Consider the following 24595-nt stretch of genomic DNA (forward strand, 5'->3'; position numbering starts at 1 on the left):
TTACCACAACACTGTTTATGAGAAAGACACTGTCCCACTGCTACCAACTGGTGTGACTTTTTACTCTGTTTCTTTGGTCACTGTGTGCCTTTGTGGACACCACATTTTTACCTTTGCATGAGTCTTAACAAAGAATTCAGGAGATCCTCAGTGTTGCGCATCATCAGGATAGGCTTACCAAGTTAAACAGTAACTGGCTGAGGTTTTTGAACTTTTGAATCCAGAGATCAATTTGATGAGTGTGACCTGAGGCCTCCTATGCTACATACAGAACATTTGCCCACTGATTTAGGTCTTCTCTGATGATTTTCCACATTGTAGAAAACATTGTCTAAACGTTCCCCAGGGTAGCTTACAGTTTTCTGCTAATGTCCAAGATACTTTCTATAAACAGCTCAATTGGAGATAATGGAATTAAAGGCTATGCAGAATCAATATCAAAGAACTTAAACTTCGGAGTGTGGCCTCTAGGAGGCTGACCACGTCCCACAGGATGCCTACACTCCCAAGAGTACATAAGCACCACAAACGGTGCTTTTCAGCTGATAAAGTATAAAAATGTAAGAAACCCCAAAAAAAGCCTCAACAGATTTGAGAAAGAAGAATAAAGTTAGGAGAACCCTTGGTGATTTCAAAACTTAGTATCATGCTACAGAAAGACAATGTGGTACTTGTGTAAGACTGAAACAAAATCAACAGGAACAGAACTGAGACTCCAGAAAGAAGTCTTTCCATTCGCAGGTAAAATTTTCAACTGTAGGGAAATGACATTTTTAAATAAATGGACCTGGAAAAAATGAATATCCACATCCAGAAGAATGGAGTTAAACCCCTACATCCCCTCACACAATATGCAATTGAAATTGGACAAAAGTTCCAAATGTAAGAATCTAATATGAAACTCTAAGAAAAAAAATAGAAGAAAATCCTTATGAATTTGGGTTAATGTTTTCAGATATGACACAAACTATAAGCAACAAAAGGAAAAAATAGGGAAATCAGACTTCATCAAAACTTAAAACTTCTATGCTTGAAGAGAGTAAACAGAACCAATAAACAGGGAGAAACCATTTCTAAAGCACTCACCTGATGGGAGACTTGTATACAGAATAAATAAAGAACACAACTCAATGATAAAGATATACCTCAACTAAAAAGCTGGCAAAGAAATCAAACATTTCCCTTATACAGATACACAAATACTCAAAAGGCATGAGAAAATCATTGGCCATTAAGGAAATGCCAATCGTACCCTTCTACACAATAGAAAAATACATAGTTAGACAGGTAGACAGACAGAGGGATTCTATCCCAAACCTTCTATGATGGGTAAAATAAAAAAACATTAAATGTTAAGAAGAACTTGCTTGATCAAAATGAGGACTCATGAAATTTATCACATGACCTAGTAATTCTACTCTTGCTACGTACACTAGAAAATAAAAATTGATGTCCACATGTAAATGTTGTCACACTGCGTATAGCACCACTAGTCATAATGGCCAAAGTAGGGAAAAACAGATGCCCCACCTGGCAAACAGAAAAACAGATGCTGTAACCATACACTGGAACACCACCCAGCTGTTTACAAGGCATTACGCGCGACACAGGCTCTAACAGAGGAGCCTGGAGAACACGACACTAAGTGAAAGAAGCCAATCACAAAGGCCATTTATTGTATAACTCTAGTTATGTGAAATGTCCAGAATAAACAGATCTGTAGAGAAAGAAAGCTACCTGTGGTTGTCAGAGGCTAGGAGGAAGAGGAAATGAGGGTGCCTGCTAATAAGGAGTTTGAGGGAAAAGTGTTCTAAAGCTAGGCAGTGGTGTTGGTTGTAAGTATCTGTGAACATACCAAAACCCATTGGATTCATACGAAATAGCCAAGTTTCTGAGGAGGGGTTATGTCTCAACATAGCTGTCATTAAAAACTGGGCTGGGGATATAGTTCACTGGTAGGGTGCTTGCCTAATACATGTAAGGTCCTGGGTTTGATCCTCAAAGTCATAAAATAAATGAGAAAAAGACTTGACTGATAATATGGGTCTACTTCATTTAAAATTAAATATCGTATCTTACAAAGCCTTTGGTTAGGTATTCGTTTGTAAATGGTCTGACATCAGAAAGTGAGTTGAATCAGAAAGAACGCAGAGTGTCTTCACAGTCTACGATCGTCTGCAGTGGGGAATCTAGATGCCTTGTCTTATTCATCTCCTTTTTACAGTACCTAAAAGCAGTCCTGTTCAGTTCTGTACCAGTGAATGAATGCTCGTGGACAAAAAGCAAGACCTCTCTTTAGTCACAGCAGAAGGCATCAAAAGCAAAGGGAACAGAGGGAGCTCTACTTTCATGGGGCTGGGGAGGAGTTGACATGGCAGGCAGTCTTCATTTCTCACTCACCTGCCTTTGCTGAAGAGGGACGAGACAGTTTCTGGCTATAGATGTGTGCGGCACTTTGGAAAGAGGAAAAGGGGCCCATGGTGTAACTGCCTGATCGACAGCGCGGCAGGCCAGCGGGGCTTACGTTCTGGGTCCCAGGGTGTATGGAGGGAGAAGCACTGTCGGGGACTGGGTTCAGTAAAAGTGCTGACTGGTGAGGCATGCTGGGGATAGCTGGAGAAATCTGAGATAAAGAGGAATGGTGGCCAGGACCTGACGAGAGGGCAGAGGCTGTAATAAGAGATGACAAGTGGGTGCTGGGAAGTTTCTGCAGAAGAACAGCAGCAGGACCAGAGAGAGAAGAACAACTGGTATAGACTAGTTTAGCCTCTTTTCCTGCTGAAGTGGTAAATCCTATTAAAGCAAAAACAAAACACAACAAAAAAACATGTCATTTTAGGACACATAAACATACAACTTTAGAACATCAAAATATGTTAACATGAAACAGAAATCATGCAGACTTTAACGAGTATTCATCTTGAACGTCATAAACGTTGCTTACCAGAGACAGCCTGCTAACAAGAATTTTACTTTATTATTATCCCTTCTGAAAAGCTTGAGTTGAGACATCCCCCACAAAACAGAGCAGGCATGTTCTACAAATGCTAAGCAAGCAGGACAACGTTTCTACAAGGAGCAGCTAATTCCTCTCCCTCTGGGAAAAAAAGAAAGTGCTCAGAACTTCTTAAGAAAATGGAAAATGCTTTTGAAGGAAATAAAGTTACCAACAGAAAATTCTAAGGGAAAGGGAAGAACAAAAGGAAACTTCCCAGGGCAATAATGGTCCATGCGCTTAAAATGTTTAACACCTGACAACGTTTTTTCTGGCAGAGGTGTATCATAGCGTAACGTGTGTTTCAAACACTCACGAGATAATTTATCGGAGTGGATTTCTGTTGCCTGTTGCTGTTTGGGCTGCTTTATTTTCACTTCTTGAATTGTCTCAGGGTGATCTGAAATAAAAAAATACTGGCTTAAGTGCTTTACTAATCAAAATCATAACACAGGTATTAGACAATGCTGGGAAACACGCACATGCCACCACACCTTTTAAAGGACGGCAACAGTGAGCAGTCAACTGAGAGACTCCCAACAACTGCCTACATCAGCACCATCTCACTCAATCAAGAAGAGATACTCAAACCCAAGGCAGCAATCTACTGACTGTGACCCAGCTAGGACATGCCTGGATAATGATAGAAGTAAAGGGAAGTCGGGTGCTCCCACCAGGACTCCAGGCTGGGGCAGGGGTGGGGAGATAAGAGATCACAGTGGCTGGCAGGACCCGCTTGAGCCAAATCAACAACACGCATGCACAGGAGCAGCATTGTGAGGCGCAAGCGCAGACTCACTAATTATTGGTTTGCCACTTCAACTCTGTAGCTTAAAGTATGTGCCTCAGTTTACCTGAGACAGGCTAATCATTATACTGAATAATAAAACCAGTTTCCATTGTAGTAGTTTTTCTCTACCACCAGATTCTGAAACAAGCAGAAAAAGCTATTCATAACTCAGAGAAGTGCTCCAAGTCTGCGTCAAAGGCAAGATTTATACAAGAACGTAAGAGAGTTTCTCAGAGGATAATGGCATCTGGGTCCTGTCTGCTCCACCAGCACCTGCAGGGGTAATGCTATCACTTGTTTGTTCAGCTATGAAATGAACCCAGACACCAAACTATCAAATGCTTCTCTTCTTGACTGAAACCTTCAGACCCTCTCTAGGTTTAGACAATAGATAAATGCAGGAATTTATCTTCTAATATAAAAGTATCTTTAAGAAACAAACTTGAGAATTTGAAGTGTCCCATTTGTATTAACAGGAGCTGCTGGTACATGCTACTGTGTCTTCTCCATTACTGCCAAGGACTAAGTTGCCATATGAATGCCCGTGTGGGCCCCATCTCACCAGGTAAACACGCTGTTTCTTACTCTGACCTCCCTGTAAGCATCTCTCCACCTTCCGCTCACGACACTGCCACTGCTACTTTTCAGATTCTCATCAGCCTTCTCACACTCACCTCTCAGTTCCACACACCAGACAACACACTTGATAAACTCAAGGGCTTTGATGGCCAAGTCATTGAACTGCTAGCAGCTATCAAAGGGGATAACGGAAAATACAGCAAATAAGAGAAAGAAAAAACGAACAGATGAATATGAAGCTAGAAACAAACTCCAAAAGGAAGCTGGGCTTAAAGGGACCACTAAAAATACAATTCAGGAATACAGACACTAACAAGGCTTTATGCAATAGCCTAAGTGAGTTTACAACACTGGCTTGGGATGTCAGTGCTAGAGAGAGCTGGTCTTGCATATTGAGGCTTTGGGACCAATCTGCAGCCCTTTAAATACAAACAAAATTTATGCTGTTTTTTTGGGAAACTCATTTTACATTTGAAGTGACCAATTTTCCTGAATATTTCAGAAGATATTCACAGGATTCGACTAGCCTTAAGAGCAGGAGACTGAATCTAGCGCTCACAATACTGACAGGGGGCGAGAGAGACGGTCCGGAAGTCAAGAGCACTGGCTGTTCTTGGGTTCAGTACTCAGTACTCACCTGGCAGCTCACAACTATCTTTAACTCTAGTTCCAGGGAATCTGAAGCCCTCTTCTGTCCTCCACGGGCACCAGGCACACAAGGAGTCCACAGACATACATGCCACAAGACACTCACACAAGCAAAATAAATAAATAAATACAGTACTAAAATACTGATAAAATTCCTATGTTGCTACATTTGCATCTAGGTTTGAAACTGATCTTACATAGAAAGCACAGAGTTTGTTGATACAGAGTGATTGCTATTTTTTTTATAACAACAATATGAGCTAGAGAGTCTAGTCCACATTTGATTCCAAACCTCAGCAGTGAGAACTTTTAGAAACACAGGGTACATCACAATGCCTGAAGGAAACCAATGGCATCTGGGGCTTGGAACCAAGTATATCAGTCACCCCGATTAGGTATGGAATAGGCCCACAAACAACAAAAACAAAAACACCCTACCCAGCTGGGGAGGGAGGGTGGTGCACACCTTTAATTCCTGCACTGGGAGGCAGAGGCAGGCAGATCTGTGTGAGTTCGAGGTCAGCCTGGTCTACATAGTGAGTTCAAGGACAGTCAAGGCTACACTCAATCACACTCAAGACCAGTGTGCAGCCAGGGCTCCTATTCCCAATGCTTCTCTCATGGCTCGGTTTTCCACCTGTTTGCACGGCTCGCTCATTAGCTCGCATACTTACCACCTTTTGCCCCACTATCAGAATAGCTACTGCTGTTCTTAGAACTCTTAGAGTGAGTCCCCAGGAAGACACTGGCAGACTTGTTTTTTTGGGTATAGAAAGTCAGCACCTCCTCCAGTTCAGCCTCACTGAAATGAAGAAGAGAGTTTGGTCAGCACAGGAAGCTGCTCTGGAAAATCTTTTGACATTTTATTAGGGAAACAGTAAGCAGAGAAGGGAAAGTGAGACGCGCAAGGCGAAAGCTCCTCATTAACAGACAGTTTAAAAATGAGAGCAATTGGGAAAATGTGGACCACGATAAACCTTTATTAACCCACACAGAGAACTTCTAGACCTGCACTACCTGATTTAGCAGCCACTATAGTTACATGGAGCTATGGAGACTTAGTTAGAATGCAATAAAATTAGACTATCTTTGCCAGAGTCACACTACACACATTTCAAGTACTTCGTCACCTGCACAAAGTTTTATTGGGTAAGCAGCACACTCTTGGTAAGAAATTGAAACCACAGAATAGGTCAAAGCTTACCAGCAACCTATTTTTGTACAATGCCCCCCTCGTCAGCTTACACACATGGAGTGGGGGCAGTGGAGGGAGAGAATGAGAGACACAGAGAGGTGTGCACCATTAAAAAATAAAATATGTGAAAAAGATTATTTATAGTCACAGAGTGCAGCTATCATCTGGCTGCAGTTGGCGGTGTATCCAGATAACTGAGGTGTTTTCACATAAAGGGCCACAAGTCATTTTAATTGGCTCTGTCAGAAATAAGGAGACCTAGTGTGGCCACAGACGGGGTCTTTAACCATCTGAACATTGAATGAGATAGAAGTAGATGGGCACGTTGAGTCACTGAAATGCCATGTTATGAGTGGCCACAAAGTCTGGAGTATTAGAAAACAGAGGAGGATCTGAGTAGGCTCCCAGCAAACACAACATGAGCGGCTCTAACTTGCTCTCAGCCCGAGGGCTCTGAGGCAGCAATGCAGGGATTTTCAACATGCACAGCCACTTTTTGATAGCCACTTTCTCATCTCTGGAACTTGGTATTATTTCACATAGGCAGCCTTCAAGGAAGTGAAGCAATTCACCCGCCATATTCAGAACACACCAGTGAGAACCCAGGAAAGCACCTCTATGGATCTCCATAAACGCTCAGATCCCCTAGCTGGAGGGGCGGCACAAGATAGATAGTGTTAACTGGCAGGTATCTCCAGCTGGGGCTGTACTGGGCCCTGCTTCTCTCTGGCAGTGTTTTACTTGGCGCTCTCAGAATACTGGAAGGCAGGGGACAGCAGGCCCAGCGACAAGTCACTCTGTACCTGTCTCATTCTCTGCCCACCTCATCATTAGGTTTTCCTGCCTCCTTCCTGCAGGCATTTGAACTTGTCAGCCTATTGAAGGAATCTGTGTGTTCACCCTAATTTAGTAAAAGACCCTACACTACCACACAGTTCCCAGGAACTGCTGCTTAAATGTCAATCAACAATATAACCTAATATATTTTTACCCCAAACACTCTATTAGTTAAGAGTATATATAGTTTACATTTAGTACCCAGTTATGTTTCTTTTCTTTAAAAAAAAAATGAAGTTTTGGGCTGAAGAGATGGCTCAGAGGTTAAGAGCACTGGCTGTTCTTCCAGAGGTCCTGAGTTCAATTCCCAGCAACCACATGGTGGCTCACAACTATCTGTAGTGAGATCTGGTGCCCTCTTCTGGACATATGTGCAGGCACACTATACAAAGTATATATTGGGGTTTTTTCCCTCTATTTTTCTATTTTAGGAACTTTAAAAAAAATCTACTTTTTGATATCATTTACTTTTTTTCCTTTTCTGCTTTTAATCTTTTACATTTATTTATTCACTTTGTGGATGAGCACATGCATGCCATGGTAGAGGCGTGGAGGACAACCTGTGCTTTTCCTTCCAGCACATGGGCCCTGGGGATGGAACTCAAGTCTCTGGCTTAGGCATGAGCACCTTTACCCACTGAACCACCTTGTCCTTTTCTGCTTTTGCTGTTTTTATGAGGCTGACATGGATAGCTGATTCTTGCTTTATTTCTATACCTGCTTTTTCAAGCATATTATTCAAGACTTCAGAATAACCACAAAACAGCATTATACAACAATAAACCCTACAAAATGATACATGTGTTTGTAGCACACCTAAAACATAAGACACTGAGGCCACAGTGAAGTCTGTTCAAAGAATTAACCAAGGACTCAGTGTTAGAGACTGATAAGCCATTGCCTACTTTAACTTCACAAAGAATGAAAGTTGATTTTCTACTGCTATCCTCCCACTGTGTCTTGGACTACTGAAGCCTAATTAAAGGGGCTTATCATCGCTTTTCCTTTGGTTTGGAAGTTTCTGCACAGATCTCTAATTTGAAAAAAAAATTATTTTTAGATTTTATTATTTTATGTAAGGTCGCCTGGGACTAGAGTTAGGAATGGTTCTGAGAAACCATGTAGGTGCTGGCAACAGAACCCAGGTCTTCTGCAAAAATAGATAATGCTCTTAATCCCCAAATCAACTCTCTAGCCTGATAACTCATTAATTTAAAAAAGACCCTCCATTCTGAGTTTTTACAAATGTTAAAATTAAGAGCTTTTTTTATCTCTTCCTTTGGAAATGCAATGTCAGTGAGTAAAGTGGTCTGGCTGGCTTCTATCAACAGAGCTGAACATAGAGTTTTTCAATTTCTCAAGGTCAATCCTAAGCATGAAAAACTTGTTCTGTTTTATATAAAATAAGCGTGACCCTCACAGAGTTGAGAAACAGCCAGTCCTCACCCTACTCTATGTAGGAACATTTGGTCATCTCCACCGCATCAGTAGGTCAGGAATAAATCTGGACCTAGCAAACACTAGAAGCTTCTAACTTCACATTTCCAGAGGCTCTCAGTACTCTCAGGGCTGTGCGCTGAAGGCTGTCTAGAACTCCAGCCCAGACACCAAGCAGCAGTGTTTTGATAACTGAAGTCATGACAACAGCAACACAACTGGCTAAGATACGGAGAGGCCAAACCTAGGAAATGTTCCCTCCTTTGGGGACTGAGTTTATTCCCATCCACATAACAGAAGCAAGGGGCTGTGGGTGATTCAGTGGGCAGTTCAGGAGATGGAAGGACACGGCTATCTATCAGCAGTGCCCTGTACCTTGCTTGTCGGATGAAGTCCTGAAAGCTTTCTGCATTCACCCCATCTTCCTCCTCCTCTTCTAGTTTCTTCTTTGATTTCTTTTCAGCCATTTGTTCTGTTTCCTACCCATGTCCAACAAAGAGAAAAACAACAAGATCAAACTGGCTCCCAAGAGATGCGCTTTCCTCAGCTTTCCTCACCTTACACTAACGGCCCCTACGGGAAAGGCTTTCATTCTTCTTGTATTTCCACTACTTAGAAATCTGACATACTACTTGGGTCGTCGTTTCACGAAATGTTTTGAAATTCCCAAGTAACGGTGGCAGAATGCAATTTTTTTTATCATGTTTTTACTTTCTGCTAACATGGGCCATAGAGCAAGAGCTTTCTTAGTAACATCTGGGATGACAGACGCAGCTTCACAGTGCGGCTGGACAGCAGACACAATATTTTGTTGCAATTCATGGAGGAAAGATTGGTCTTGGAAGAGTCTCTTGTGTCAGTTTCCAAATTGACTGAGTTTTTACTTGTGTAAGACGAAATAGAATTCTTAACAGATCTGAAGTAAACTGTGGCTACAGGTTTAGTGTGCTGACAGTCCGCTAGCCTCCCATGTAATTTCAGAAAAGCCATGTCAGTTTCCAGGACTCGGCTTTTCCTCCTACATAGTGGCCATACTTTTTCTCCCAAAATAACATCTTTTTAAAATGGTCTAGAAGCTCAGATACAAAACATTTTGAAAAAAATTCTAATTAAATAGTGTACCTTATAGGTGTGAAGTTATAGTCCTGTTTCAAATGTTTCAGAGAAGAAAATCTAACTATTCCGAAATAGAAATGCAAGTCATCATATTAAATTCATAATTTAAGTTCACTCTCAAATGGTCATCTCCCCATGTCTACAGGCACAATACTATACTACAGTTGCACACAGACCAGGGTCTTTCTCAGGTACACTAGAGAGCAAAGAATGATGCAATTTCATAAGAGTTAAGTATAGCCATTGGCCCTCAAAATATGCAGTTTTCAGCCCAGTTGGCCTGGGGATGGTGCCACCAAGAGAACGGAACAAAGCAGATGGCCTGTTCCCAACAGGGTACGATGAACCAGCACTGAAGACTATCAGGTAAACAACTTACCTTGTTGTACACAACGATAAAGTCACTTAGTTGGTGGGCAAGGATTCTTCTGCGCTCCAGAAGTGCCAATCGCCGACTAGGCAACACCATCCTTAATGAATGCTGGAGATTACTTGATGCTCGCTTAAGGAAACGAACCACTAGCTCCTAAATAAAGTAATGAGAAAGAGAGGAACAAAAGTAGGGATTGTGTGAAACATGGAGAAGACAAGCAATGATGGGCTCGAACAAAAGACGTGGAAAGACAACAAACGATGATGGGAGAGGAGGTATCACACATTTTTACTAACGTGTTAGCTATAAGACACTACATAAAGACAAAACGAAAGGATCGTATTCTCTTCCCTCAGTATGTGGGCAATCAAAAAACAAAAACCAAATAGAGATGCAAGTAACTATGTAGTAAGGCAGTAGTTATACAAACACCATCATGTATATATACACAAGCAGAGCTATCATAACTTAAGGAGTGGACATTGCTTCTAAAAAGGAGCTCCATTTAGGAAAGTTAGCATTTAAGGTCAGTGCAAACTAAAATCACAGAAGCAGATGAACTCAGCAAAGGTGAGAGGGCAGAAACAGGGTCAGGTACAATGGTACATGTCTATAATCCCAGGGCTATGAAGACTGAGGTAGAGCATGGCAAGTTAGAGGTCAACCTAGGTTACACAGTAAGACCCTGTAACAAAACAAAAAATAATGTACAGAGAGAAACCTAATAGAAAACAATGCCACAGAGGTCAGGGAGAAAAGGGTCAAATGTCAAAGACTCCCAGAGTCACTCAAGGAGTGAGACATGGTCACAAGCTTGAGGCTGCCCCTGGATCTGGACTCTGGGTCGCATCAAGAGACTTCATATAAAGACAGTGGACGAAGGTACGGAAAGAAGCATGGGGAATGAACGGAGCTAAAGAGCAGAAACCACTGCTTAGAAAGTGGCGATGAAGCAAACTAGAAACTGCTGGACAAACTGCTCTTCCTTCTGAAGGGTAAGGGAATTGTAAGAGCCAGGAGTGGGAAGCAACACCAGGGGACAGTCACTAAGAGAATGGAAGGCTATTCCTCGCTTAAGATGGAGACAAGGGATTTTGAACTAGAGAGGATCTCGGTCAGGTCATTTCATGACACCACAGATGCTTCTGAGAGATTTTGTGGAGTCAGGGACCTCAAAGAGGTTACTGCCCATAAAATATAAAACTGTTTTCATGTGGTGGGTCTCCAGACTTTTGACTTGGATCACAGAAGGAAGCTGTGTACCTGCCTTTTTCATAAACAAAGCCATTGATCCTCAAGCCATGGCCAGGGGCAGCTTGATTTTGCAGTGATGATCTCAGATATTCTTGTAAAAAGTCACAAATCTTGGGCAAATACTCAGCAACCAGAGGGTTAGTTTGGTTGTTTTTTTGTTTGCTCTTTGATTACTTCCTAAGTGACTCTTTTACATTTGATTTTTGTTCATTGCCCCCTCCTCCAATTTTCTCCAGCATAAATGTTACAGCCTTATAACGGGGGGGGGGGGCGTATTTTATAGTTCTCTGATGCCTTTACTATAGTGTGGTTTAAGCTACTATATTAAAACATTATTTTTCAGTGGAGCAGACAAACTGACTCTGAAAAAGGCAGGCTCAATTTTCCACTTGGAAAGTGTAGCGCTAACATTTTCCACTGATGGCTGAAGGATTATTCATGACACACAGGGTTTTATCTCTGGGTTGCATTGGCTACTTTAAATTCATCATTTGCTTTCTGGGAAAACTAATATGCTTTTTAAAATGCACCTTTCATAAAGAGAACTAAAAATTAAAGTCAGTCCTGACAAAGAACACAGTTTCCTCAGAGTTAAAGATCCCTCTGCTTGTGGCAATGCCAGTATGTGCATTAAAAGGCTGTGGCTTCCTCTACAAGCTCTGATCTTACCAAAAAACCTGATGTTCCCTGTCATTGTGATTCAAAATATTAAATCCTTGGTGTGTTCAAATGACTAATACATAGTCAAAATTGTCATAAGTTTGATTCTAGCAATCCAAAACTTTTACACCATTACAAGTAGACATAGGAACAGTACTTTCTGGGAGAGTTACAACGAGGTGCTGACTCAAAGAGCTAATGGGACTCTCAGGACAGAGAAGAAAGGAAGCAAAGTAAAGGCAAGAATAACATTCTGGGTCCAGTTTTACCACATTCAAGCTACAGAACAAAAGCGCTGGCTTTTCTAGGTCTTTTTATCCTCATTTGTAAAATGAGGTAACGATGCTTCCCTCAAAGAATGAAATGAAATGAAAAGGACAGAAGAATGTTTTTTTTTTCTTCTCAAAGGCTTCATGCAGGACATAACATCCAATGAACAATCAATTTCCAATTCAAAATGGAGTAAATTGATGCCTCCACTACACAGCATAACGCACATGGCTTCAGAGGTTTGCTTTACATCACATACAAACATGAGAAACCTTCAAATTTTGCCATGTAGAATATCTGTGTGTATGTGAGTGTGTGTATGTGTGTGTGTGTCATGCACACACATACATGGTGCCTGTGAATGCGTGTGCCGCACCATGCCTGTGTAGGTCAGAGGACAACTGTGGAGTCAGTTCTCAGGTCACCAGGCTTGCACGGTTAGACCTTTAACAGCATCCTGCAGTAATTTTTTTTATCAGAACATATTGCAGAGCTGGGGATAAAGGGAGAGAAGGAGAGGAAGAAAGGGGTAAGTCACAGGTCCCAGGAGCAGAGCCTCACCATCTGTTCATCCTCTTTGGCAGCCCAACTGGGACTGAGAGTCTGACCACCACTGTCTTTCGTCAGACGGACTTGCACATGCTGAAGGTAGGCAGAGAATGCTAGCCGGGCCTGTACTTTGCTGTAGAGATCCAAAACAGCACATCGTTACAAGACAGAATGGCAAATCTGCCCACCATATACCTGCCTCTCTCCAACTGACCTTTAAGATCCTTCTGATTAGATAGCTAAGAATATGAAAGCTGTTAGGTAGACACTACTGAATAAAGAACCCTTCCAAACCCTACATGAACTTTCAAATTGTTTTCCATGTGAGAAACTGTGATAATACTTCTCATTACTAGCATAAAAGGGGGAAACACAAAAATTGAAAATTCCTTATTCTGCCCCTCCACCTCTCCAATTTTAAGAACTTCCTTGGGAGACTGCAGAGGGTTCAGTGATCGTGGGGACACTGGTAGAAAGGGGCTTGGTGGTGGTGGTTCTTTAGGACATACTTAGCAGATAGTAGAGAAAAATGGATTTTGTTATGAGAACCAATATTCCTATCACGGAAAAGCATCAGAAGAAGAAACTAGATGAACCCTACAAAGGAACTTTTGAGCCTAAATTATAAAGTCATGCATCTCAACTCCATGACAGGAGTGGCTGGAGCCCAGAACAGAACGAGTGAATGTGGTCCAGCAGAGCTTGGTGTAGACGGCCTGACAGGCAGGGACGAACCCAGACATTCAAGATGGTGAAACGCACCCTAGTGACAGCTGGTTTCTGCCTGCTGGTCTAGGTTACAGACAAGGACTCTCCTCAAGCTGCACTGGGAAAGCCAGAGGACCAGAGACAGTGACGACTTTCACTTCAGCAGCTAATTGTGGCAGATCTGTTTTCTTTCAGGCAAGATTTGGTTACTTCAGCTGATCGGCCTCCTGACACTGTAGCCAAAATTACATCAGCTAAGATTAGGGCCCAACACAAATTCCGTTCACAATCCTCGCACATGTAATCACTAAACACTGTCTGCTCATGTTCCCCACGGTCAAGATGAAGGATCTATCCCAAGCAGACTGCAGATTCTACAGGGTCTAGGGCTGTGTGTGTTTTGCAGGACTGGAGTACAGGGGAGTCAGGCCAGGATGTCTGCTTGCTCTGGAGTTTTCATCTCTAAGAGTTCCTAGCAAGTGAGCTATAAATAAGGTTACAATCTTATTACTAACAGGGACAGTTATGGGAGTACAATATGAATCTGAAACAATGAATTTAAACGTCCAAATGTTCCCAACGAAGACATTCCTATTCTCATCTAGAGAACAACAGCACGTCCCAGATTCTTCTAACTGTAGCGGAGTAACCAACTGCATTCACTGGAGCCCTCATACTGATAACCAGATGAGATTTCAATCCTTATTTTGTTTCAAATGAAATAAAGAGTACTAAGTTTTTCATATCTGTAAACCTTCCTAAAAAGACCCCAGAAAGCTAACCTGAGACCCATTCAAAGGCATTGATCAGTCATCAGCATACCTCCTACCTGGACAGAAGTATAAGACAGGCATGATTTGTATCAAACCAAGAAAGTTCTAAAAAACCAGTTACTAAACAGATCCTCAAGAGACAAATCACACAAGGAGCAGGTGCATGCTGTCTCTAGCCCTAGCTGTGGCTATCCCCAGGCTCCTAGGGACCACTGAAACATCTCACAGAACAATGGGCAAACCGTCTGGAGTCTGCTGACTGACAGCAAAATATCCTGCAAGCTCTGTTTTCTCACTGAATGTGAAGTCCCTAAGACTGACTAAGAATTACTCATTTCTACAGTCGCTAAGAGGGTTTTATCGCTGGAATGGAGCTCAGAACATACTTCCATCTTCCACTTCCAATTCCAATTTTCTAACACCCTCTGCCCCCAAAGTCAGGAAACAGTTACAGAAATCCTGGTCTGACCTGCACCTTGGCTTGACATAGAACACTGAAGCCTGGAAAGGGTCTCTGACTCTCTGACTTGACCTCAGTCGCGTAATCAGTTAGCTCAGTCCAAAGGCCAGAGCCCAAGTACTGGGAACGAGTCCACACAACCTGAACTCACCAGCCGACTATTCTCTTTCTCCATAGCACCCTCCCAAATGTAAACCTTTCTGCACCTTCTGGCAAAGCGTAGGTTCTGGCCTCGAGAGAGCACAGGCCACTGCATAGCCGACTCAGCTTCTCCGCTCTGTGGTTTCCTTCAGGGCTCGCCACACAGCCCATCCTTTATGACTTGGAAAAAGACTATCCCTCTACTGGCCTCTTTCCACCCTTCTTTTAGAACCCTTCTCTGCCAATACATCCATTTCTATGTCTTAATCCTCTGGCCATCAACTCCTTCCTCTGAAGTCTACAAAGGCTCCAGAATTGCTATCTTTAAAATGAAAAGCATCCTTTCGTAGCTGGCTCTCCCCAGGTCATGCTCTTACCTTTCTTTTGCGGCCAAGCCCTTGGGAACAGTAACTTGACACTTGCTTTCTGATTCCCTTCGCTTACAGCTGCTTCTCCACCCACAAATTCACTTCACGAGTGGGCCTTTAGTCCCTCACACAACACTGGTGTCTTAAGCACTCTGCAGACTTGACACCCTCCTGCTGCCCCTGTGTGCCTCCCTCCTGCTCTGAAGCCCATCTCTTGGTCTTTGTACTGATCTACCCAGGGTGCCTTTTCTCCCCACTGACACTTAATCCAAACTGACAGCAATGTCCACTGTAAGGCTTGCACTATGACCCTTGACCTCTAAGCAATACTTTTGCTACACAGCACAGGGTACATCCTCCTTACGCACAAAGAAGCTGGAGTCTTCTGTCAGGAAATAACTCCTGCATTTTCTGCCTACTGATGGAGTCACATTAGCCAATGCAGAGTTTTAGTCTGTCACTCCTAGCTCACAAACGGCTTAAGCCCATCTTCATCTCTTCATTCCTGTATTACTGCCGACCATCACTTTCATCTTCCAGATGTGGACAATTCTAACTGTCCCCTTTCTACATGAGTTTCTTCCCTAATCAACTGCTCTCCCACAATGTGAGCAAAATTTACTTTCTGAAACAAGGTCTGCCTATTGTGTAGAGACTTAAATACCACCCAGAAACCAAAGCCAGCTCCTTTAAAGCCCCTATGCAATGTAACAGTGTCTACTGGGGGACGTTTCTTAACACCCCCTCCTGACCTTTCCAATTCCCCCAGTCGGACACTTCCCGAACACAAAGACTTGTGCCATTTCTCTGCCTGGAACTGCGGGCCTCCTGGCAGTCGGGGTGGGACCGACTCCTCACACACATTTACGGCAAAGCTCACCTCTTCATGCATGGCCAGCGCAGCTGCAGTAACCCTGCGTCCCACCATCACACCACTGTCATCTTCGGAGCACTCTCTGCTGTCTGGAGTACCATGTTTCTTTGTTTACTGCCCATCTTTTCAGCACACTGTAGGTTCCCCAGGCCTGCCTTGCTCCCCACAGCGATGCGCTAGGGCACAGCGCGGGGCAGGTGCACAGCACAGCAATGCCTGCTGATGGACTGCAGGAATGACTACTGCACCACTTCTGTGCTGCTCACGTCTACCTACTCAGCACTCACCTGCCACTTCCTAAACCTTGGAAAATCCAAAACAGTTAAGGGCTGGTTCAAAGATCCCCTTGCACATGATGCTTTCCGTGTCCTTATGGGGGTCAGACCCCAGCTCCTGGAGGGTCTCACATGCTAAGCCTGAACTGCTTGAGTTCCTCCTCTCGGTCACTCTGCACTCTTAGAGACTGATGTCGACCAAGCAACTATTTGGCTTATGAAACCCTGGGCTGTACTATAGCTCAACCTCGGACAAGTTACTGCTCCAACCCTCCGTTTATGTGACTATAGCAATGTCTAAGCAATCATTAATTCACAGGGCTTCTGTGATTACCAAAGGAAACTGTGAAGCCACTGACATTCACCTGGTACTCAGTACAAGTCAGCTATAAGCAGTTGACGACCATCACTCTCAAAGGCACCTACCTTAGATTTCCGTTATCCTGGAGAATCTGCATCAGATTAAATTTAGACTCTGGCTCTTGAGTCTCAATTTTGCAGCACTGATCACCTTTATTAGTCCACTCGGCAACTTTCATGGAACTGTCTCTGGGTGAATTTTCTACTATAACAGTCAACGAAGGCGTGTACTTGGCTTGAGTTTCTCCAAGAGACCCTGCAGACTCCTCCTGGGAGGCTTCCTGTTCTTCGTCTTCGTTGTCTAATCCAACATCTTCCTCCTCTTCACTTTCTGTCTCAGTTTTAATATTCATTTCAGCTGGTTGGGTAATCACTAAATGCGAAGAATCACTAATGTTGCTGAAAAAAGGATTAAAATGTCCTCTCTCCCAACACCTTCCTTTTATCTTCTTAACAAAACCCATTTGTAAGTCAAACTAACAACAAGACACAACGTTGGCAGCAAGCACATCGCTCTCACCTGGTATTTCTAGCAACCCTAAGAGTAATCATCAACAGAGCTGAGAGATCTCAGTGCACCCATGGCTTTCTCACTACTGAAGACATCCCTAGCACAAAAGCCCTTGCCTGAGTGCTCTTTAGCATGTCAGAGGGTGTTAAAAAAAACCAAAGTACCCTTCCTAGAGATACAAGAGCAGGGGACGATCATTCAAGTCTATGTGTACTGCTATCTTAGAACAGTAACCCCATCTTTTGAAAATTCATCAACTAAACCCCAGTGACTAATGAGCTACCTGACACAGGTGCTCTACCAAGGAGGGAACATGCAGGTGCCAATCTATGGGTCAGTTAGAAACAGATCTGTACAGCCAACCAGGGTGAGAAACTCCATCTAAAATACTCACGCCACCTGGCAATTTCAAATGATGAACTGGCTTCCAGGTCATCATTAAAGGCGGCAGCACTGCTCAGAACCCCACTAATCTGGACACTCATTATCCTAAAGTCTCAAGTATTTGCTTGATGGTGGAATGAGAGCAGGAGCCAAAACACGTACTTCACTGTGGACAGTTTTCAAAGCAAGTACTAAGGAACTGGACATTTCAAAATTTATAATCCTTTCAAAATTAAGTTTCAGAACGGGAAGAGATTACCTAGAGGAAAACTAACCTCATGTGATCAGGAAAGTTCTGACTCATTAGGTTTTATGGAAGAAACTGGTTAACTGGCTCTGCCAGGGCCCAGATCACACAGTTTGTTCAATGCTCACTGGCAGGTACCTGGGTATTTTGGCCTCATTGCCCTCAATCTGCCACTCCGTCGTCTACGTTTTCGCACCTCCAGAGACAGGAGCTTCCTCTCATAGAGAGCAGCATGCAGCTTGGCCTTGGAATTCATGCTCTCCACCTTCAGTTCTGGTGCGCCCTCAGTATTTACCCTGCAGGGAAACACAACAGAGCAGGCAGGCCTGTCAGAAGCATTCTTCCTTAAACTGTGTGTGGTGGCACATGCCTGCAATCCCTGCACTCTCAACATCGAGGCAGGGGGATCCTGAGTTCAAAGTCATCTACACAGCAAGTATGAGGCCAGCCTTGACTACATAAGATAGTAAAGTCCTCTTCTTTATTCAAGACCAAGCTTGAGAGCATCTGTAAGGACAACAGACTGTCATGAAAACCCTCATAAACTCTAAAGGGGTTGCACAGCTAAATGGGAGTATTTCAGTCAATAGTAAGACTTTATTAAAGGTTTTCCTGAATTTATAAAATGTTCTGAACAAAAACACGTGACAACAACATTGAAACACCTTTGAACACCTAGTAATACTGGCTAGTACTCTACTGCAGGGACTATACCGAGCCATCCAAACCTCGTATCTTCAGAAGGACTGGGAGATAGCGGTAAGATTTTCACACTTGAGATAGAAAATGTGTTTTATTGCAGCTAATTACAATTTTCTCATTAGTATTTAAACATCCTTTTGAATTATACAATAGTTAATACATGCAAATTTGGCAGAGCAGCAATGGAAGAGAACAGATGATAACCTGAGAATAGGGTCGTGGTACACAGGGGATTTTGACTCACAGGGAAGTGAGAGTCTGCCCAGTCTATTGTTCCCCAACCTGAAGACACACCAAGGATCCTGACCTTCTTTGGCACCTATATAGCTCCACAGAGATGGGAGAGGGGCAGGATCCCTCCAGGTCTTGAGCAGAGTCAGAAACTACGAGTCAGAGGCACAGACACGGGCTGGTGGCAGAAAGAAGACAAGGCCCAATCCCAGCAGGTTCTGAATGACAAGTGTGATAGGAAAGGGAGCTGGCAATGCCTATGCCAGGTGTTAGGAAGACAAATCACAATTAGGGATGTGAGTGATGTGGGACCCAGTCAAAGAAGGAGTGGACAAAGCACGGGGCCTTTGCCCTCTGAGCCATCTCACCACCCTTTTCTGGTAGACAATATCGCTATGACACCCAGGCTGACCTCAAACTTTGGGCTCAGGATCCTTCTGCCTCAGCTTCCCAAGAAATACAACTAAGAAATGTTCAAACTAATCTATTACCATACACCCAAAGACTGAACTACAGAGCTCTGAAAATGTATCTAGCCAATTAAATAATGAATTAATATCTGATTAAAAAGTACCATTCAAGCCATTTATTTACTAATATCTAACGTGCTCAAATTTGGTAATTGTGTAGTCAAATGCAGTATCTATATCTTACATGCTAGCATGTTTCTTTCTAAAGACACATCTTTTAAAAGCTTAACGTGGGCCCAGGCGTGGTGGCTCACATCTTTAATCCCTGTACTTGGGAGGCAGAGGCAGGTAGATGTCTGTGAGTTAGATAACATCCTGACCTACAAAGTTGAGTTCCATGACAGCCAGGGCTACATAGAGAAACTCTGCCCTGAAAAAATCCAGATAGATAGATAGATGGATGGGTGGGTGGGTGGGTGGGTGGGTGGGTGGGTGGATGGATGGACAGATGGATAGATGGATAGATAGATAGATAGATTTATCTTAACCTAGTTTGAGATTAGCTTAATATTTTAGGTCACCTTAATTAAATGAGTAGAAATTATATCTTAATAAATTAAAGCCCAGTGTTTATGTTCATGAACTAAAGTCTAAAAATATTTCAATTGACACTGTTAAAGCATGATTCCTTAGAATTTTACTAAGTATACTGATAAACTGCATTTTGTGAATGTCTTGTGTTCCTCCCCTTCCTCCTGTATGGGTGGCATGCAGAGTGTATGTGTACATGTGGACCTGTATGGACAGGTGTATGCATATGTGTGCATGCAAAGACCAATAGACAAGACTGTATGTCTTCCTCTATTACTCTCTGACTTGTTCCCTTGAGACAGGGTGTCTTACTGACTACTGAAACCAAGAAATCTTGTTTTGTAGGAAGTCTTTTATTTAAAAAAAAAAAACAAAAAAACTCTGACTAGATTCTGTGCCCTGCAGAATCTCTACTTCAACTCTGTTCAGCCTGCACCAATGCTATCCTCAACAAGGAGTTGAGTCCACTTTACCTAAGCTGTCAGAGTAACAGAATATCTTTATTAGTGACGTTTCCCAGCATCTCTCCACAGCACCCACCTCATGTCTACTGGTCCTACACTCACGCCACCCCTCTGTCTCATGCTGCCACTCAATGGTCTTTTCCTTTTGTTAATTTTCTGTTTATTTTGTTTATCTGTCTTATACTTTTTCTTACTTTCTCAATTCTACTTACTTTTAGTTACTCGACTCTGCTTTGTATAGTCTCTTAAGATGAACTCCAGATCTGTGACTTCAGTCCTCAGAGTCTTCCCTTTGCTTCTTGCATCTTCTTCTTTTGAGACATGGTCTTGCTATCTGTAGCCCAGGCTGACTTTAAAGTCATAAGCCTTTGCCTTAGCCCCCACAGCAGCAGGACTGTGGGCACATCCACCATGCCTAGCTCAGCGCTCAGGTTGTAATGCAAGCGCTAAGAGCTACAAACATCCCTTAAGGCACCACTATTGTTGAAAAAAAATCATATATCTTATGCTTTATTTTTATCATTAATGCTTTCAATATACTTTCTAATGTCCTTTGTGATATCCTTCTTGATATACATAGATTATTTAGAAATGTGTTGCTTCTAGCAAATACTGAGATTTTCCAAGAATATGATGGTATTATTTCAATTCTTTTCAATCGAGTAAGACTTCTTTCCAGCATGTAGTACCATAGTCCAGTTTATATCTCTTTAATCCCCTATACCACGAAAATATCCATATGAATATTAAGAAATGATAGCTAAAAATTGGAAACTAAGGCCCATTCATTTGAAACAATTTTTTTCCTTTTAGTTTTTAGAAAAATTGTTTCTATACTATAGCCTAGCCTAGTTAAAAACGAAGTAGTTGAGGCTGGTTGTGAACTCACCACGACACTCGTACGTTAGTCTCTTGTGTACGAGGATTACATATACACGTCACCACACTCAGCTTTTAAATGTTCTTTTGTATGATTTTTTTTTAATTTCTTTTCTCTAACTTCCAAATTGATGGGAATATACGTAGGTAGCCTATTCCTTGACTAAATGATATAGAAAACAAATTTTGACTTTCATTTGGAAATAAGCTACAAGTTATTAATTTTAGTCTTTCTAAAAAGGCAATTATGATTTCCTTAAAAGTTAAATTTATGCTTCAAAAGGCTTGGGTGTGGGTGGTGGGTAAAGGCACTTGCTGTACAAGCCTGGCGACCTGACTTCGACCCCCAGAGGCCATGTAAAGGAGGAGGAAGGGAACCAGCTCCACAAAAGTGTTCCCTGACTTCCACACATGTGCCAGGACAAAAGTACCCACCCACATCGTACACACAGAGACACACACACAACAACTTAAGTTACTGGATGAGAAACCAAGTTTTAATTACTCGTAATGAAAAACAAAGCGAGATGCAAGTAGCTATACTGTCTTTCTTGTTATTTTGCTTCTGAAGAGGACAGCGCAGACCAGGCACATGGGAACTGTTGAAATCTCTGGAACCTGCAGATACGTGGAGGATGAAAGGTTTCTGTGGCAGCTGCAGTCTTGACTGAGGCAAAGCCATGTTGGTCTTGCCTCTGGCTATTTTTTGCTCTGCCCAAATGAAAAGCTACCTGTGTGCTGACTTCCAGCAGACTCAGCTGTATGCCTCAGGTATGCCAAAGCCACAACATAAACATGGCAATGGTCTTGGAGTCTTTCACCCCACCGTGCAAGAAATCTATCATTATTGGTTAAAATGATGCACATATGGTTCTAATAAATTAAATCTTATACTTCTTTTTTATAATATGTGGCCACAGAATACTTTTTCAACAGAAAGCATTTACATATTGCTGCTAGTCATGATGAGCCAAACTGAAAAGAGTTATATAAGGCATGTTCGGTCTATGCATGGCTGCACATCATGCACATGGAAGGAATTTGTCAACTTCGAAAAATTAGTTACCGTGTTCTTCCTGTCAGCAAGCTTCTTCTTGGGTTTCCCCTGCAGATGTAGAAAGGACAGCAGGGTTAGAGAGCACCACCCACCCACTCACTCTAGAGTTCACACACATAAGGAACGCATTCACAAACTCTTCAGTAGACTTGACATCTAAAATGGGGAACAGGCAAAGAACCTGCAGAGAAAAATGAGAGTAATAACATTTGTCCATCTACTCATAAAGCAAATCATAATTATTCCTCATGACAACGTGAAGGCAGTAATTTCCCCCACTGTCATGTGCATGCACATGTGTATGTATGCATGTGTTTGCATGTGTATGTGGTGTGTGCATGCGTGTGTGTGTGAATGTGTGCCTGTAAATGAGCGGGAGATGATACTTCTATATTCTGCCCATGGTCAGGGCTGGAAAGGTCTACATTGGAGTTCAGGGCTTAGATCTGCTACAGAACTTTCTGCTTTCATTGAACAGTCTCAGAATAGGGAACCAAGTTCTGTTCTCATGGGGTTCCAAAGACTATTCATCAGAAATAGACTTTCACAACTAAAGAAACAAATCAGTTTGAAATAGAGAGAGAGAGAGAGAGAGAGAGAGAGAGAGATATGTTCCCAAGCTAAATGTCAACTATGCCTGTTTAACAGGCTTTTGTTTTTCCTTTTAAAACATACCATTCTCATTCAATTTCCACACTTAACACTGGGGTGGGAGGTGTTCCACAGTCTGACTCTTACTCCTTTCTATATTTAGCTCAGCACAATTTTATCATCATTTATGGTGGTTTGAATAGGAATAGCCACCATAGAACCCTGTGTTTAAATGCTTGGCTCTTAGGGAGTGGTACTATTGGAAGTATGGTCTTGTTGGAGTAGGTGTGGCTTTCTTGGAGGAAGTGAGTCATTGTGGCAGCAAGCTTTGAGATCTCATATATGCTTAAGCCAGTACACAATCTCTTCTGCTGCTGCCTGTGGATCAAGATGTAGAACTCTCAAGCTCCTTCTCCAGCACAATGTCTGATTGTATGCCGCCATGTTCTACTAGGATGAGAATAGACTAAACCTCTGAAACTGTAAGTCAGCCCCAATTTTCCTTTATAAGTGTTGCTGTGGTCATGGTTTCTCTTCACAGCACTGGAAACCCAAACTAAAACATCATTGCAAAGTTAATGTATCCACCACAAGACACCACTCACCATGAAGCTCCCATTGCTGGCATTTCATTATTGTGCATACTTCCAAGCCAACTCTAAATCCATTAAATTGTTCAATCAAATACTTTGTCATTTCCAAAATGTCAACGGAGACACATAGTATATAAACTGTAGCATTTTTTAAAAGGCAAGAGTAATATAGATAATATTTACGGAAAACCAAGTGAAAGAGTTAAATTTTCACCAGGATGTTTTGTTTATCTTTTCCTATAATACTTTTCTGTCCCTGTTAGTGTCCTGATGTGAGTGCGTCAGAAAACTCAGAATGACTAACTTTTAGCCCAGACAATGGTCACCTCCAAGGATCTATAATCATGGCCTCTAAGTACAATCCCAAGGGCATATTTTAATAACTACCTCCACTTCCCTCCAGGGATGGGTCCAGGGTATAACTGTCACTTACAAGAACCCCCTGGGTTGCTAATTTGCACTCAGAGTTAAGACTATTGCCATACAACAGAACACTGGGTAAGGTACTGTCCGTCAAAGTTGGTCGAGTAGACGGGAAGAGCTGTGGGAAGGGATGGAAGGTTGACACACCCGACCCACAAGAGATGAGTGAATAATCTGTTTGAAATCGACAAGAACAATTTAATGTGTGAAGGAAATATCAACTCAGATTGAGAGAAGGGATTCAGTGAAATGTGAGGATGTGGAATGAACACACATCATTTCTTTCGAAGCATATTTTTCTCCCACATGATAGGTTTTGAGCGCTGACAACAACTAACACAAGAAAGCAGCCACTCAAAGGCCAACAGGTAAAGATAAGTCAGTAAACGGGAACTCTGTCCAGTCCAGGAATGCGACGCTGCCTGGGGAAGAAAGACTCAGGGAGAGCTACTTAGGGATGGATGGAAGGTATCACAGCAAAGGGAGGTCTGTCAGGATAAGGGGGGGAAGAAAAAGCAAGAAAATGTGGCCTGACTGAGCCGTGGTTGGTATATAAACATGGAGATGAAGCTTTAAAAGGTCATCAAGAATAAATCATAAAGGTATTTCTTTGCTAAACAGGGAAATTTGTTTTCCTAATAAAAAATTCTAAGAAGCTTTATAAGCAAGAGTTGTTAGCTGAAACCTACAGAAAGAATACAGAAATATGCTATGTTGGATGATGTAGCATTTTGCATACAATTAAATGCAGCAAGTTCATACAAGTTTAGGAAAATACACAATAATGTATTTCTGTTGTTTTAAAGACAAGGTGTCAATATATATACCATCTGGCCTGCAGAGCAGGCTG

General features: G+C 42.4%; 1 protein-coding gene across 14 annotated transcripts in view; it reads right to left on the reverse strand.

Annotated features, from left to right (window-relative positions):
* Positions 1 to 24595, reverse strand: part of Ttll5 (tubulin tyrosine ligase like 5) — a 248565-nt gene that overhangs the window by 141009 nt on the left and 82961 nt on the right. For 10 of the 14 annotated variants that reach the window (XM_087911615.1, XM_087911620.1, XM_087911616.1 and 7 more), the window contains 9 exons: positions 22148 to 22186; positions 17943 to 18100; positions 16729 to 17035; positions 12716 to 12836; positions 9977 to 10123; positions 8857 to 8960; positions 5687 to 5814; positions 3312 to 3395; positions 2401 to 2793 (listed from right to left, as the gene is read on the reverse strand). In XM_087911615.1, the coding sequence (XP_087767741.1) occupies positions 2401 to 2793; positions 3312 to 3395; positions 5687 to 5814; positions 8857 to 8960; positions 9977 to 10123; positions 12716 to 12836; positions 16729 to 17035; positions 17943 to 18100; positions 22148 to 22186 (1481 nt within the window). The remainder of the gene's footprint in view (positions 1 to 2400; positions 2794 to 3311; positions 3396 to 5686; positions 5815 to 8856; positions 8961 to 9976; positions 10124 to 12715; positions 12837 to 16728; positions 17036 to 17942; positions 18101 to 22147; positions 22187 to 24595) is intronic. The other 4 variants (XM_087911618.1, XM_087911617.1, XM_087911624.1 and 1 more) reach the window with 2 other exon arrangements.

This window comes from Myodes glareolus, chromosome 11 (assembly GCF_982192425.1).
Source record: "Myodes glareolus chromosome 11, mMyoGla1.1, whole genome shotgun sequence".
Lineage (NCBI taxonomy): Eukaryota > Metazoa > Chordata > Mammalia > Rodentia > Cricetidae > Myodes > Myodes glareolus.